The sequence below is a fragment of the Carassius gibelio genome, chromosome A22, assembly GCF_023724105.1.
Source record: "Carassius gibelio isolate Cgi1373 ecotype wild population from Czech Republic chromosome A22, carGib1.2-hapl.c, whole genome shotgun sequence".
NCBI lineage: Eukaryota > Metazoa > Chordata > Actinopteri > Cypriniformes > Cyprinidae > Carassius > Carassius gibelio.
The window spans coordinates 1,492,164-1,510,105 of NC_068392.1; the positions used below are offsets into that span (position 1 = coordinate 1,492,164).

Below are 17,942 nucleotides of genomic sequence, written 5' to 3' on the forward strand. Positions count from 1 at the left end.
TTTCTAGTAACCCTTCAGACCTTGATTATCTTGTTCAGGTGTGTTTGATTAGGGCTGAAGAAAAACTCTCAGGACGGATGTTCACTAGCGTTACCCCTGTTAACATCAACGCCGCGGGCACTTCTTCTAAACTAACGTTAACGCTATTACTCACATTTTGGTTTGCATAAAAAAAAGAAGATTTTTCACTTACAAGATATTTATGATGAACTTTACAGACAGCGTCGGGAGGCGAAGGCGCCCTCAAAGTTGTTCAGAGAACTGAAAGAGTTCTTCACTAAATGGCAGTTTGTGGTTGTTTTTCGTGGTCATTTTGTATTACTGTATTTAAATTTACAATAACATGTCGCAGAGTACATTGAAAGAGTACTGTACACATACACTAGTAAAATGTTGAGTATAAACCTTAAATATCGAAGTAAAGGTCAGCTATTCTAAACTAACATTAAATCTATTAGCTAGAATATCTGTATGGGATTTTGGGTGGCGCTATGGCGTATGGTGAAGAGTAGACGTGTCCTCCACTAGCTCCGAGGCAAATTGACTTTTATATTAATTTTGTTGTACCTTTTTCAATATAACTTTTTGCGATTGCTTTTACTGTAGTAAGAAGACAGTTTAAACTAATTATTTCAACCTAGGCATTACAAGATGATAAACACTCAACAGAAACAGGACACACAAAGAGGAGGCCGCAAAACAGCGCCTCCGCCTGATTCTGAAACACCGGAACAGGAGAGCAGCGCGATCTACTAGGACTGGAAGAAAAACCGTTACTTGATCGTTTTCAGCGCTCTCTGCGGAACAAACCAGCGACCGGATCCCAACCTTGAGCGTTTATCATTCGGGTTGCATTTTTGTTTGTTCGTAAAACTATTCTACGACGAGCAGGCGAGTCTTCCCCACTCCTTTACAAGGACAAACGGATCTCTGTTTTCCCAGACTTCACATCCTCTGTCACCAAGAAGCGTTCTGCCTTTTCTGCAGTAAAATGGAGTCTGCGCTCCTTTCTGGAGGTCAAGTTTGGTCTTCTATACCCCGCCACACTTAAAATCACTATGCCGGATGGCACTTTGTGGTGTTTTGAAGACCCCTCTTTGGCCAGTGACTTTGTTAAAAAGATCTGTAAGTAGAGTGGTCAGTGTGAGTCCAGGATCAGTCTAATGATTGCAGGTAGATAATATTAGGTCATTTGTTCTGTAATACTGGCCCTGGGTTATCTACAGTTGTTTATGGCTATGCGTAGGTATATGGATATACACATATATATATATTACCCGCCCCCTCCCTTTTTTTGGTGTATCAGTTGTTAATGCTTAAACAGATAAAATCTATGTTATTTTGGTTTCATTGAATGTATAGAGCAATTTGTCTGGGTTAATTTGGATTATGTGACCTTCACAACTCTATAGGTACATTTTGTTCAGCTTTATTTTATTTATTAAGTCAATTTTCTCTCCGGTAGCACTATTCATTTTAGCTTAGATCTATTGCGGAGCGTTCTATGCCTTTAGTTAAGGATTGATTATCTTTTATTGGATAATAGATTTCTTCCATGTCTCAATTCTACCTCTTGCTCATATGAACCAATGGTTATCTCAGACCATTCTCCTGTTGCACTCAACATTAGGTTTAAAGGCTTGGTTCGATCACGCTACCCTTGGCGTCTTAATACGTGCTTACTGTCAGACAAAAAATTTGTTGATATGATATCCAGCCAAATTGATTTGTTGAGTACTAACAGGACCTCTGATGTGTCTGCGTCTGTCTTATGGGAGATGTTGAAAGCTTACATTAGAGGTCAAATCATCTCTTACATGAATTATGATAGAAGGCGGAGGAGGGAGAGAGTGGTCACTCTAACCAATCGCATTGCCCAATTGGACGCAGTGTTTGCCATTTCTCCGAGTCCTGAGTTGTATAAGGAACGCTTCAGCTCAGTCAGAATTTAATACATTGGCTGCGGACCGCGCTGTTGAGCTGTTACTTAAGACTAGTAGCACATACTTTGAACAGGGGGAAAAAGCTGCTAGAATGTTAGCTCATCAATTACGGCAGACTATGTCCTCTCGTCAGATTCCTGAAATTGCAACATCCTCAGCAGTTCAGTCAGTGTAATGTCTGAGTACATGAATTACTCCGGGATATTGGTTTGTTTGAACTCATAGGAAGTGTCAGCCACATTAAAAAAGTTAACAGCTTAAGTCATTTGTGGATTAATGCGTATTGGAGATGCGAAACGTTTAAAACTATTCAGTTCGATTTGGTGAACTGTTTAAAAAAGATCTGGTTACATTCGCGAACCGGATATCCAGACTGCTTTGTTTTGAACTCTCTCACAACAGAAATGGAAGAGAAGACAATGCGGAATAAAGTCGTAGTTTTTGCTATTTTTGGACCAAAATGTATTTTCAATGCTTCAACAAATTCTAACTGACCCTCTGATGTCACATGGACTACTTTGATGATGTGTTTCTTACCTTTCTGGACATGGACAGTAGACCGTACACACAGCTTCAATGGAGGGACTGAGAGCTCTCGGACTAAATCTAAAATATTTTAAACTGTGTTCAGAAGATAAACGGAGGTCTTACTGGTTTGGAATGATATGAGGGTGAGTTATTAATGACATCATTTAGATTTTTGGGTGAACTATCCCTTTAAATACGGGACAAACTGCGGCCTGTATAGCTTTCATAATGCTTCTTTGATGCCTTAAATACAGGATGATTCCATGTAATATGGAACAGTTGGCAACCTTAATTAACAGCAATAATTAAGTGCATACTTTTAGGTTAAATTAATTTGCTTTTTTAATTCAACCATTAACAAATTGCCAACAAAACGTTTACAAGGCTATTAAAAACACTCCTCTACACATAATGTGATTAAAATCCCAAACTCTCATAAAGAAGAGTTCAAATCTATAGCTAGCTTACCTCTTATAGTTAGCCTCTGTTAGCTCACGGTTGTGATGCTAATGGACTTATTCCCAATGACACTGAACCATTTCTGTAAAGTAAATATTCAACAGTAGCGTGTCAATTACATGTAAGAAAGTGTCAGTAAAAGTTGTATGTATTATTTGTGTAATTTTAGGGACTAAACTTACCTGAAAGAAGTAAAAACAACCGTTAGAGAGGAGGAAGTTTGCTACTTGTCAGTTGAGCTGCTGCCCCGTTTCCATGGTAACTCCCTCCACTCCAGTTTAAATGCGCCTCGAATGTTCAACGCGCGCGGATCAAACACATTACACAGCGTTTACATATAAACTTGTCCAGACACTTGATAACATATTGTTTAAGTTGATAGTAGGCCTAAACTGAATTAGAACATAGGATCTATTTAATATAATATAATATAATAATAGCTTTAAAAATGGTAAACAGTGTAGAAACTAAACGCATTGCTGCACTACAAAAACACATTGATTCAAAGTTATTTGAGGCATGAATATAATTTCACAAATAGTCTATGTAAACACACACAGGCAGTCTATGTATTTTCAAAATATATTTCAATATATTTAACAGTGCTTCACATATGTGTGAATATATGACCTTTTCGTATGGGAAGTGCCATGACAAGTCTCAGTTAGTCTAGTACAGAACACATAGACAGATTTTTTTTTTTTTTTTTTTAAATATGAAAGGCAAGAAAAGAAGGAAAAGTGATAGTATTAGCTGGTTAAGTGCTGGTGAAAAAGATGAGTCTTTAGATGTTTCTTGAAAATGAGTAAAGAGATTGGGAGGTCATTCCACCAGCTGGACACAGTCCAGGAAAAGATCCGTGAGAGTGATTGTGAACTTCTTTGGGATGGCACCACAAGGAGTCGTTCACTTGCAGAGCGCAAACTTCTGGAGGACACATAAGATTTAACCAGTGAGTTTAGGCATGTTCACAACGTTTCACAATAACTTTGATATTGTCAAATATATTTACCTGAAAACTGAATGCAAAATAAATCACACAATATTTTCACTTTACAGTTCAGTAACAGTGGAGTTGGAAACAAAGTGGACAACACTATTCATTAAACATTTATTAAATGTATTCAGATGAAAGTTTACATTTCACAAATTATTCATAAGCAGTGTTTTCAGAGCCCCCAGTTACACTGTTTTAATCAGAACACTAACATTACAGTGTAGAAAAACAAGTCAAATCAAATTAAGTACATTTTTATTAAACGAAGTACAATCAAAACCTATCACAAAAGGTCAAAGCATCTCTAGCAGAAGTGACAGTGCAATGTAGCAGATGAACAATTTCTTACCAATGTTTCAAGAATAAACTGGATCCTCGATGACTCTACAAGGGGAAAGAAGAAATGGTTTACTGAAAAGTTCTTAAAAAGCAGGATTTCATTTTATACCATTTCTTTAAACCATTGGTTCTCAAACTTTCTATACCAAGTACCACTTCAGAAAATATTTGTTATTAAATATTAAGTTCCACCATAATGACCAACATTAAATTTCAGCAGCGTAGTAGGCCAAACTACATTTGCACTTACATGTTTCAGAAAACGCTTTTTTATTAGAATAAAAACATATATAACACACCTAATGCATGGGATTCATATCAGGAAAATGTGGAAAAATCTCTAAAAGACAGACATTAACACATAACTTACCAGCAAGACAGTAGGTGAGTATCTAATCATCTGTGATAAAGCGGGTTCGCGAATCATTTGAGTCAGTTCGGGAGTTCATAGCGCATTCGCGAACAGGGCCGTGCAGAGACCTTTGGAGGGGCAGGTGCTCAAAGTATAAAAGGGGCACATGGAACAAGGCTTTAAATGGAGCTGTTCAAAATATCAATACAGCAATAAATTGTGATAAATTCCTTGCTGATTCACGTATAGATATGGATGATTATGTATTGATACAGCAGCAAATGCTGTGATGCAGTTTTGAAAAAGAAACAATATAGAAGACTATTTTAATTTTAAAATAATAATAGCTCTGGGATTAGAAACTGAAGTCTTAAATTGTCCCAACCTGATGGCTTTTTCTTCTCTGTTCCACAGAATAATTAAGAACAGCGGTTATAGTAAAAACTATAGAAAACACTTGTGCCTCTTTCTCACCAGCCTCTGTCTCCTGCCTTACTGTTCCCCGCTCTCTTTCTGTCACTCGTGCCTCTACATTTCCCTCTTTTTCTTCCTCTATCTCCATCTCCTCATCTGATCTATTATTTTCCTCTCTCTGTCCAACTAGGAACAAGGCTCAATTTACTATTTCAGCATTAATCTATTATTTTAACCATCACTACGACTCTTGCACCTAATCAATAAGTCCACCTTAAATATTGATACAAAACATAAAAAAACTGATACACTGGAATATAGTAATTAATATTATTACTGTTGTAGTTTTTATTGTCTAAAATTGAACACCTTTGCAATGTAAACAAATGACAGGCTACATTTGTTATTCATATCCTTCACACTGTACTTTGATGTCAGGTATATTATGCATTTTTCATTGACATTGATATTTTTACATTTATTTCCAGAGAGATATTGAGTTTACAGGCTAAAGTGGTCTTGTTGGCGTAAACACTGTTGCTATTTTAGAAAAAAAAAATATTTGCGTCACATTTAAAATATAATTATATAATTAATTTCTGAATTGTTTTTATTTTTATAATGATAATTCAGAGAATGAGAAAATCTGAATAAGCCTTACCAGTGTTGTGATAATTATTTTTAAGGCACTCAACGTAATAAATAAATAAGTACTGTTATATAATAAAAGTTTAGTCAAATAACATAAAGACCAGACCCATCAAACAGCTCGCTAGTGTTACTTCCACACACAGAAATATAAACAACATATCTGCATGTTCTCACATCACATCGTCCTTGTAAAATAATAATAAGGAAATAAACATCAAAATCACTTCGCTGAGAATGAATTATTATTAATAAATTGTACTAATATTATGATTGTGAATTGGGCAGGCATTCACAAAAGGGAATGTTTACAAAAAAAATCGGTTATCACTTAAGGTGCAAAGGAGCAGGTTCTCAAGTGAACCGGTTCTTTTGGACTATTCGATCAAATAAACCGGTTGAAAAAAAACAAAACCGGTTCTTTTGTGCTCGATGTGATGTCATTCGCGATGACTACCCTTCATTCAAGCCTTCGGTTAACATTAGCACAGAATTAGTTCAGAATCAATCACCAAAAGAATCAGTTCAGTTCAGACGCTCTGTGTGTCGGTCTGCTTCACACTGAATCACACATGCACAGTATCATCAGCTCCTCGGTTCACGAATCAGACGCGTCTGACAGAAACGGTTCTCGGTTCAGTGTACGAATAAATGTCGAAAAAATTATTTATTGTTGTGCGTAGTTTGAAGAGAAACATTTTTTAATCTTTATCCCGGATATAAATATTTTTATAATCAGCAAGAGGGTGGGGGGGTTCACTCAAAAAAAAGAATTTTCAGTTTTGTTCACTTTACCTGAACAATTCATGTTGAATTAATGCCATTTTGGCTATTTTTCATTTCAACATGATTGTGTCATGTTAAACTGACTTAAAACTGTCACTCGCTGGTTTAACATAAAGTTTTCATTTTGAAAGAACATGTTTCAATCAAGTACTTCAAAATAAGTTTTACACTTCCCATCATGCTTTGCACAGGACTGGATATGGGGAGAGAAAATGTTGAAATAAAGTGTTATTTTATGCAGTTTTTAGTAAAAAGTGATAATAAGGAGACTTTTTCATGTCTAATGCTCTATTATGTGGGCATTTTAAAATACTTTATATTGGTGTATTTGGTGCGAGTTACCATTGTGGTGAAGTGTGGAGCTTGTGGTTGGGTTGAGGACCTGGTTGAAAGAAAGTCTAAAATACTTAATTTGAAAAAAGCAACTTTAATGAGAGTGCTAGTGCATGATGTACACATAATAACATCCTTAAACTGCAAACAACTAACATCATGTGTAAAGAAAAGTTATATCTTACTTGCTAATGTTTTTATAACTCTAAACTTGCATGGACAGTGGTTCTACTTGATGTAAACATATTATCTCTACTCAGATATTTCATGAAGGATGAACTAAAGCAAACTGAGTAAACTCAACTAAAAGTAGACATGTCCTTATAACTTGATTTATTCTTGTCCAAATAACATGGTACAAACATGTGGAACCACTGTCCATGAAAGAATCATGTTCAGCCAAAGAGTCATTTTTTTGAGTGTTCAAATGGGGGGTCAAGGTGTTTTTTGGCACCTTTTGTGACCCCCCAAGTAAAATCCACCAGAAAGGATTGGTTTAGGTCAAAATGAGCATTCTGTGGTGACTGAATCACCAATGAAGAGATATTTTCTGTCTTTGGTGGTTTGGACTGAGAGTAATGGACTGGGTTTCCATCTGATGGCAGTATTTACACTCACTGATTCACTCATAACTGAGCACAGCAGATCAACTTAACTGGATTACAGTGTTCAGTTCACTGAAAGCTTTGTGAATGTGGCTCCACACCTGTGTCCTTAATACAGATTAATGACACTAATAACAGAGACGTTGAGAAGCTTCTGAAATGTGCAGTGTTGCTCATTTCACACTGCTTTTATTTTCTTTGGTTTGTTCTTGTAATGAATATACTGGACATCTCAGTGAGAGATATTAATATTTATTAAGGGAACTTAATGCAGTTTATGAATGAAAACATCCATCTAATTGAATAATAGCGGTATCAAATGAACCTGATCTGGGTTAGATTAAACTCTCATCATCATTCTGCTGAAGTTCTGAATAAACATTTGCAGACATTTGCTAATGGGTTTTCACTGGCTTCTTGAAATAAATCACAGCTGTTCAGTTTCCTGTCCTGTGTATCTCAGGGCTTCTTAATCCCGCCCACATCCTGCTGAGTAGCCAATCACAGCTCAGCATGAGAAACGAGATCAGGAAGTGCTCTCTGTTTTCTGGGAAGCTAATTTTAACCGGATTAAACCTGCTCACAGGAGCTGAAATCGTTTTTAAACTAACTTCTACTGCTGATAAAGACAAAGGAAATCTGTATCAGTGAACTATATTGATCATCTTTAGGGGAAATATTTATCTGACTTATTATATATGCAAATGATTATCTTTAGGATAAATATTTATTAGTGAATTTTTGTAGTTGTTGTTGATTTAATGGTTTTATTGTAAAAAAAATTTTTTGTATTTAATATTTTTAAGTCTATTTTGACTGAAAAACACCGTGCACGGCAGAAAATAATGCAAATATAATTATTATTATTATTTGTTTTGAAGTATTGAAACTGTGTGTAGATAAAGACAGACGAAGACCATCGCCTTTAAGATTAATATTTATTAATTATTTGTTTTCTTGATTTGATTTTTTTTCCTGAAAGTCTGATTTCATAATCAACTTATAGACTTTACAAAACAATGCACATGACAGTCAAATTGTATTAATGTAATTAATAATAACAATATTATTTTTAATAATTATATTAATTAAATTATTATGCTAGATAATGATTTGTTTATTTTATATTGGAATTATGTAGATCATGTTTTAATTATTTAGATTTTGTGGTTTTTAAAACTTTTTCGTCTTTGAAAAACACTGTGGAGCATCACAGAAAATATTGCATGAATTACATTACACTTATTTTAATTATGTTATATAGTATTATATGTTTATAAAACAATTGTTTTCCAAAATATTTGAAGTAGGCCTATTGAATCGGAATCAGAAAAGATAAATTAATTTAACTAATGTTTTTAAAAATATTATCTGATTGTAATAATTGGTAAAATTAAGAATACAAGAATTTGATTAATCCCTCAAAAAGAAGAGTTTATGTTATATAACGATTATTATTGAGCTCCTGTGTAATAGCAGATGGTGATGTGTGTGTCTGTATTGTGAGGATATACTGTGAAGGCAGACACCACAGCAGCTGTGAAGTGATCTGGTGATGTAACACAGCATGTGCTGAGACTCATGTGTCTTCATGTGCTTCACTAACACTCTCTGTGACCACTTCTAACACTTTATTATCAACAGATATGAGCTAGCAGAGGATAAACACACTCAGCATGAACTCATGCATGATGCAAAACTATATTAGATTATAAAACAATCATTTAAAAGATTCAGTGCTCACCTGGTCACACAGGTGAGTCATGTGCATGTTATAACATTTTTGCATTTACTCGAACATTTGCATTTACCGAACTTTTAGATGCTTTTGATTGTTTAATTTTCATAAATTAAATCAACAACATAATCTATTAACTAAATGAGTGATTCTATTCATTCAATTATTATTATTTTACATGGAAAGCGCGCACACACATATCAAAGCATTGCATTTTTGCAATTGTAAAACAGTCGGAGATGCTGGAGTAAATTAACTAAATACAAAAAACTTCCCAAAGTTGTTTTTTTATCATAAAACACAAAGATCCTCATTGTTTGCGTCTTTAACTTCAAGCGATGCTCTTGGTATTTGTTTTTTATTATTATTTTTTTTTTATTATTAAGCGCAGCTCTTGTGCTTTGTTTGTAATCCCGGCGGGTGACGTCACGCGCCTCGGCCTCGCCCCGCCCCCGGAGCGCGAGAGCGAGAAGGTAGACAGACGCTCGACAGGTGCGTCTCACAGCTCCCGAGCGCTCCAGGTAAGACACTTCTTCACATTCATTCACATAATCACTGATGCTTCTGGCTACTTCTGAACTCAGTGTCTCGACTGTTGTGAATATTTTGACAGTTACACGTTAAAGTTTAATGTAAATGATAATCATTAATAAATATGATAAAATAACGAGCAGACCGATTGTTGTTCAGTTTTGAATAGGCTCTATATGAAAATACATCAGTTAAAGTGTATTACTGTCCTTTATTATTGAAATCCGCGGTAACCATTTAACTGTTTAACGTCACATAATGAAACAATATCTGTTAATGTTATTAAGTAAAGTTATTGTGATATTGGTAGCACTTTGCATTAAGGTCTCATTTGTGAACATGAATTAATGCATTAGCTACACTGTAAAAAAAAAAAAAAAAAAAAAGTAGTTTACAAGTACTGATTTCGTTTTTTGTTGCTTTAATTTCATGTTTAATTCAATTCAAATGTTTCCTTAATTAGTTGCAATCATTAATTGTTGCTTGACATTTCTTTGTAATTAATTGTGAATTGTGAAATGTACCAGCATCTTCTAAGTGAAAAATTTTATTTTTTAAATCTATTTTATGCAATATTTATTTTTAAATTATTGAAATATTGATATTTGTTACTGTTAGTTACACTGAAAAAAGGTAACCTAAAAAAAGTAAATTAAAAATATTTAGCATCACTGAACAAACTTAAATAACTTTTAGGTTTTACCAACAATTTTTAAGGGTTAAATAAATACTTTTATAGGTAACAACAGCAGGATACAACTTTTTACAGTTTGGTGAAAATAATTTTATGATTTTAATATTGTATTATTTAATGTTGAATTAAGAGTAATACATGCTGTAAAAACATTCTTTAATGTTAGTTCATGTTAACTTATATAGTTAACTAATGTGAACAAATGAAACCTTTTTATAAAGTGTTACCGTGAAATACCACTAAAGCATTTTTAGTTTAGTTCGTTTGAACAGAAACTTTTTCTACAGTGATTTGATTTAATGAGTAGCTGTTGATCATGAGTCAGTTTTTCTTCAGATCTCAGTGTGAGAGTTAATGCAATAACCTACATAGAGAGGTCAAAGGTCAGAGATTAACGCGCGCTTCTCATTTATATAAGAGTCGAGTCAGACTTCTGCAGGATTAGGAGTGTGAAGACACACATGTGCTGAATTAAGATGTGTCTTCTGCAGGAATCAGATTGTGACGATGGGTCGGAAGGAGATCGACTGCAGCTGGAAGAAAATCACCAGCAACATCAAGGACATATTCGACTTCAAGGAAGTTCTGGGCTCGTAAGTACCGAACACGCTGATGTTTTCTGAGCAGATGTAGTGTGCTGAGTCAGAAGTCAGAAACTTGAGCGCTATTACAGGATCAGCAGCTTTAGCTCTCAGAGGACAGCACTGAGAGACACACAGATTAACGGATTGAGGCCCAGGGACATCTTCATCAATGAAGCCCTTCATCCTCTGGCTCCTATTGAGAAATACCTGCAGGAGCCGGTTTGCAGTGAGACAGAGTATTACAGGCCACTGTTGGGCGTTGTGAGGTGTTATGAAGCTTCATGAAGCATTATGAGATGAGACCAAGTCTTCTGAAATCTAATGAAGCGTTACAAAGCTTTCTGAACTGTTATTAGGCTGTGAGAGGGACTGTTATCTCTGTGAAGGGTTATGAAGCATTATAAGGTGTTATGAAGCTTAATACATTGTAATTGCAAGGGAACTGAAAGGTGTTATAAAGCATTGTAAAGTGAGCCGGTAGGAGGCATTGTGAAGTGTTACAGTATGAAGTGTTATGAAGCATTATGAGAATTAATGCAGTTTTATGGAGCATTATGAGTTGTTAGGAAGCATTATAAGCTCTTTGAAATGTTATGAAGCTTTACGAGGCACTTTTATCTCTTATGACACATTATGAAGGGTTATAAAACATTATGAGGCACTATGAAACTTTATGAAATTTAATGAAGCTTTATGGAGCACTAAATTTTTTTTTACAATGCATTGTAAGGCAATACCGAACAATTAAATGAGGCTCTGTAATAGGGCTATGCAGCTTTATGAAGCATTATGAGATGTTATAAAGCTTTATGGGACAAGTTATAGTATTAGAAAGTGTTATAAAGCATTATAAAGTTTTATACATATGTAAGCTCTTGTGACACTTTATGAAGGGTAGTAAGGCATAATGGAGCACTATAAGAGATTACGAAGCTTTGTAAGATTGTACTGAATTAACTGTGATGCATTGTGAATTAAATTGATCTTTATTGGGGGATATGAAGCATTTCAAAGCAGTGTATGAAGCTTCATGGAACTCTATAAGTTGTAAAAAAAATTGTAAGGCATAATGAATCATTATGAAGCAGTGCTATGAAGTTTTATGAACCAAACTGTTCCGAAATGTTATAAAGCTTTAAGAAGCACTGTAAGATCTCATTCTTTATGAAATATGGGGGACTAAAAGGTGTTTTAAGAAGCATTTATTGCATTGCTGAACCATTAAATGAGATCGTGAAGTGTTATGAAGCTTTATGAGTCATTACGAAGCATTATAAAGTGGTCCAATGTAGCTATGCTATGAAGCCTAAAGAGACAATATAATGCCACTTTATGAAGGGTTATGATGCTTTATAGAGCACTATAAGGGGTTAAGAAGCTTCACAAGGCATACTGAACCACTATGAGCCAATACGAAGGATTAAGAAACGATATAAAGCATAATTAGTTGTTATGAAGCATTACAAAGTGTTATGAATCTTTATGGAGCGTTATGAAATGGTGTGAAACAATATGAGGCATCATAAACTCATATGAAGTTGTATGAATTATTGTAAAACATTTTGGAATATTATGAGGTGCTAAAATAATCTGGAGTATTATGAAGGCAGTATGAGGCGTTACAAATCTTTGTGAGGAACAGAGATGAATTAATGGGTGAATCTTTACGAGGCATTATAAAGCTTTACACAGCTTTATGAGATATTGTTTGACTTTATGAGTCATGAAGGGTTTTGAATGATCTGTAAGTTGATATTCAGAGATGTTTGTCAGTAGTTTGTTGAGCGTGTCAGCGTCAGTGCGTCTCTCTCTCTGTTAATCTTCATCTGCCCGTGAATGAGACACAGACATCAGAGAACATCCTGACACTGCTCAATTAAAGGATTACTGAGCGGTGAATGTAAGTGGGTTTACTGAGCTACTCCACAGGGACATATTTGCATTCAGAAGAGAACTAAATCTTACGAGTCTTTGCTAGTTCTGTTAAGGTTATAGACCGATTTCTGTAAAATTGTCAGAACTTATAGAATGAGTGCTTTAATTGGATCCTGGACACATTTATGTTGATTACAGCACGTTTGGAGAATCACCCACTCATTAGTTGGCAATGGCCAAACTGAGACTAGTGTAATAATCTCTGCTGTAGGAGTCTGTGTTCACACATAGATGGGTTGAGAATGTGCCAAGCATGGTGAGAACATGTTGCTAAGCTGTTCTGGGTGGTTGCTAGGGTGTTCTGGATTAAAGGCATTGTGGGTAATCAGTCATGAGGGGCAGCACTGGGCCTCTTATATAACACACACTAATCCTCCTCCTAGGAGAGTTATTCATGGGACAGGTGGACTCAAGATGGACAGGGTGGGTTCAAGTCTTCACTGTAACAGGCTGGACACACACAGCACGGCCTTGTGCCGATGGATTAGCACTGATCTCCATGCACTGAACTTAAAGCTCACTGGGAAGCCAACATTTAGAGCTTCACATACTACAGAAAAGATTCTGTTGTTGTTTATGGGGTTAAAATGTTCATATCCCTTTAATTGTTTCTGCAGGGGCTCGTTTTCTGAAGTCTACCTGGTGAGAGAGAGAAAGACCGGGAATTTCTACGCCCTAAAGTGCGTGAAGAAAAAACAGCTGCACCACTCGAACCTCGAGAACGAGATCAAAGTGCTGAAGAGGTACAAGAAAAAAACACAGACCAGTAGCACTGACACTACAGACCACTAAGAAAAACAGTACAGACCTGTAAAATAAACACTCAAATCACAAACATAGTCATCACAGGTCATTGTCACGGAAAGCACAGACGATAAACATAAAGACCACAGCCCAATATCACCAACACTACAGACCATAAACATCACAGACTATTGAAATAAACACTCAGATCAAAAATATGATCACAAACACTACAGACCATAAATAACACAGACCATTAACATAAACACCACCGACCAATAACACCCACACTACACACCACGAACACCACAGACCACAAACACGACAGACCATAAACACCAAAGACTGTGAAACACACTACAGACTGGCTACAGACCGTAAACATAAACATCGTTCACAACAAAACAGACATGATCACAGACTACTACCACAAAAGACTACTGACATAAAAACATTGATGCGAACACCACAGACCACGAACACCACAGACCACAAACACCACAGACCACGAACACCACAGACCACGAACACGACAGACCACGAACACGACAGACCACGAACACCACAGACCACGAACACCACAGACCACGAACACCACAGACCACGAACACCACAGACCACGAACACCACAGACCACGAACACAAACTTTTCTTAAACACCACAGACAACAGCCCATAAAACTACTGACAAAACACTACAAACCAGCATTAAACACCAAGTCTCTCTCTCTCTGTCTTTCAGGATAAAGCATGATAATGTGGTGGGACTGGAAGATTTCTACGAAACGAGGACGCACTATTATCTGGTCATGGAGCTGTACGTGTTTGATAAAGATTGAAATATACACACAAACACAAACCCACACAGCTTTTTAGTGTCGTTTTAACGTGTTTTTGTGTGAAGGGTGTCGGGCGGAGAGCTCTTCGACCGTATTCTGGATCGAGGTGTTTACACAGAAAAAGACGCCAGCCGTGTGATCAAACAGGTCCTGGAGGCCGTTTCCTACCTGCATCAGAACAGCATCGTCCACAGAGACCTGAAGGTAAGAGAGGACGATCTTCTAGCAATTCAGTTTTATAATGAAATATCATTAACCGGCGTGGTTTTGTCCATCCGTAGCCTGAGAACCTGCTGTACTACAGTCCAGATGAGAACGCCAAGATCATGATCACTGACTTCGGCCTGTCCAAGATGGCTGATCACGGCGTGATGTCCACAGCCTGTGGAACACCAGGATATGTTGGTATGAATAGTTTTACACAACCAAAACATCATTGCATTTCCATTTAGTTGCGTCTAATGTTCACGATTCTGGTGTTTCTCCTCAGCTCCAGAGGTTCTGGCTCAGAAACCGTACAGTAAAGCTGTGGACTGCTGGTCTATCGGTGTCATAACCTACATCTTGTGAGTCTGGGTTCATCTAGACTCTTCTGGGAGACATTCAGTTTGTTTTTTCCTTCGATCACTTATGTTTTTGTTTAGGTTGAGCGGCTACCCACCGTTTTATGAGGAGAACGAAACACGCCTGTTCTCAAAAATCATGAAGGCTGAATACGCCTTCCACTCTCCGTACTGGGACGACATTTCTGAGTCAGGTGTGTCACAGACACTTTGCAGACGCAGAAGCCTCATAAACATGAAAAGACATTACTGCCACCTGGAGGCCATCAGCTGCATTACAACATCAACTCCTGTAGAGATTCTTCAGGCATATATTTCTATGCCTGAATAATTGAATAATTGTGATGTAACTCTCTCTACTTTTGATTTTTGCAGCGAAGGACTTCGTCAGGCACATGCTGGAGAAAAACCCTAATAAACGCTTCACCACTGAACAAGCGCTCAGTCATGCATGGTGAGAAACACGACACCACATCTCAGAGATTCTCAGTACTGTTTTACATGAATAAACATGAACAAAAAAATGTTTTTATGAACAGATGTAGTGAAGCATGGAAAAAAACAGACTACATTTAATGTTTAAATAATGGTTAAACAAATAAACAACCTATATAATAATATAAATATAATTCTGATATAATGATCAATCATAAGCATGCATATTTTGATGAATGAAAATTTATGATTTATGAAAAAGGCTTACTGTATCGTCAATAAACATTCATATGCATGAATAAGAAAACTAATGCATAAAACAGGCAGGTTCATAATCGAGTATACATATTTATGAATATTTTTTTTTAAACATTTTTTGACTAATCCTTAAATCAAAGTTTATTTATTAAGCATGCGGATTCATAAGTATACAGTTTTATAAATAAACATTTATTTCTAAAATAAGCATGCTGTTTTATGAATAAACATAAGTCACGATGAATCAACATACTTGTGCATGTATAAACAGACTAATATATACAGTAAACATGCATTAAGATTCACAAATAATTTTATAATAACTTGTGCATAAACACTGATTCATGCAAAAACATTGTATAAGTTGTTAAACTAATGCATAAAAACATGCAGCTTGATAAATAAGTAATCAGATTTCTGAATCAACATGCTGTATGATGAATGAATGTGGCTGGTCTGTGTGTGCAGGATCATTGGAGACACGGCGCACAATAACAACATCATTCAGTCCGTCGGTGAACAGATTCAGAAAACCTTTGCCAAATCCAAGTGGAAGGTGAGAGAGGGCAGATCATCTATTCTCTCGTTCTGTGCATGAATTCTGAATTATTGACCGTGCATGTGTTTCAGCGAGTCATTAATGCGACGGTGGTGGTCAGTCACATGCGGCGTCTGCAGCTGGCCCACGCTGACCCTCCGGCCCCCGCTCCACTGATCCAGGTGCTGGACGTCTCGTCCCCCGGCCCGCCCTCGGATGAGCTGGACACCAATGGGAACCCCTCGTGCAGTCACATGACCCTGTCACCTCAAGCTGATGTCAGCAGGGGCCGGGGCCCGCTCAAGGCCTGTAACAGTGAGCCGATGCACGCACTGGTCATCTGTGAGACGGGGCAACACGTGTACTGCTCCGAGTCCGAACTACCCAGCGCCGCCAACAGGTGCAACCCCCCCCCCGAATTATATCAGTCTATCAATTGATCTGTTTTTAATTACGTATATCTGTAATTGAGATTCGTCCAACATTTTGATGATGCCTTTGTATATAAGTATAAAATTAATGCAAAAAAAAAAATGCTTATAAATATTGATATTTTAAACTATATTGCAATTTATTGTGTTTGAAGACTAGAAAATATTTATGTAATTGGTTGATTAATTAAATTATAAAATGATTGTTTTCTCTCTCTGTTTCAGATCAGACAGAGTGACGTGTTGCACAGATGAGCGGGGCCAGTCACTGCAGACTGGGGTTTGCTCTGTGATGTGATGGGCTGATTGACAGCTGTCAGTCAAATGAAGTGAGTAGGGCTCAGGCTGCCGCTTTGAGCGTCCTGTGACAGTGAAGGTGTGTGACATCCCTCTTCTGTGTTTCTCTCAGATCCTGCGCTCGTAGGATGATCAAGTGTGTGTTCTTCATGGACGTTTCGGGACGTCGGATCCACACGAGTGCCAATCGCACACATGTCTGCGTCTCAGATCTTCATCTCTCACTAGTGAAAGTGTTACTTCTGTCATTTCAAGCAGATTGAGAGTGTCATTTATCTCAGGAATTCAGGACAAGGCAGGTTTATTGTATTATTTTCCGTATATACAGTACATGTACGATAGTTGCATTTGGGCCGATGCCAATGCATCATGGGAAGGGCAGATCACGTGTGCCACTGTTTTACTGCGAGCGACGGCGGGTTTGAGTGTTTTTAATTTCAATCTTATTTTCTTATTTCAAACTCATGCTCACTGTTGTATTCATAATATTTATGTCTTATAAATGCATATAAGATGATTTAATGTGTTATTTAGGGGCTTATTAAGTCGGTATCAGCACAGAGCCCTGCTGTACCCCATAAACACGCTGCTGTATCTTTGTATTAAAATACATAAAATAAAGCTATTTACACACCAGTGTAATGTCCTGGAGAATTAATCTGTGTTTAAGTGCCATTGTCAGGATGTTTGTGCTTAGCATTATGGGATGGGTGTGTAGTAGACAATACCTTTCAGAGCCTGCATGATGTCGCTGGTGTCCGTCATCAGAGACTCCGCCTCCTTCTGCAGTGCCTGTACTAGGGCTGTCAAGTCATTCAGAATTTTATCTAATAACACAATGTGTCGATTAATTATTCTAATGAATCTCAAATTAATTGCATATCAATCAAAGTCATTATTGTGTTGTGTAAGTGTTAGATTATTGTGTTTTTTTAATATAAAACTAAAACT

General features: G+C 36.7%; 1 protein-coding gene across 2 annotated transcripts; it reads left to right on the forward strand.

Moving 5' to 3' along the window:
* Positions 1–334: 334 nt before the first annotated feature.
* On the forward strand, positions 335–17,627 carry LOC127943116 (calcium/calmodulin-dependent protein kinase type 1D-like). 2 transcript variants are annotated; one of them, XM_052539307.1, is made up of 15 exons: positions 335–2,614; positions 9,049–9,160; positions 9,529–9,663; positions 10,859–10,960; positions 13,504–13,629; positions 14,373–14,447; positions 14,535–14,673; positions 14,751–14,874; positions 14,960–15,035; positions 15,114–15,226; positions 15,408–15,486; positions 16,194–16,281; positions 16,356–16,663; positions 16,920–17,023; positions 17,104–17,627. In XM_052539307.1, exons 4-14 carry the CDS (start codon positions 10,875–10,877, stop codon positions 16,990–16,992), a joined length of 1,287 nt encoding a protein of 428 aa, XP_052395267.1. In that variant the 5' UTR covers positions 335–2,614; positions 9,049–9,160; positions 9,529–9,663; positions 10,859–10,874; the 3' UTR covers positions 16,993–17,023; positions 17,104–17,627. The 2 variants fall into 2 exon arrangements, with proteins under 2 accessions (XP_052395267.1, XP_052395268.1); XM_052539308.1 differs by lacking the exon at positions 9,049–9,160 and having other exon boundaries at positions 9,534–9,663.
* The last annotated feature ends 315 nt before the right edge of the window (positions 17,628–17,942 follow it).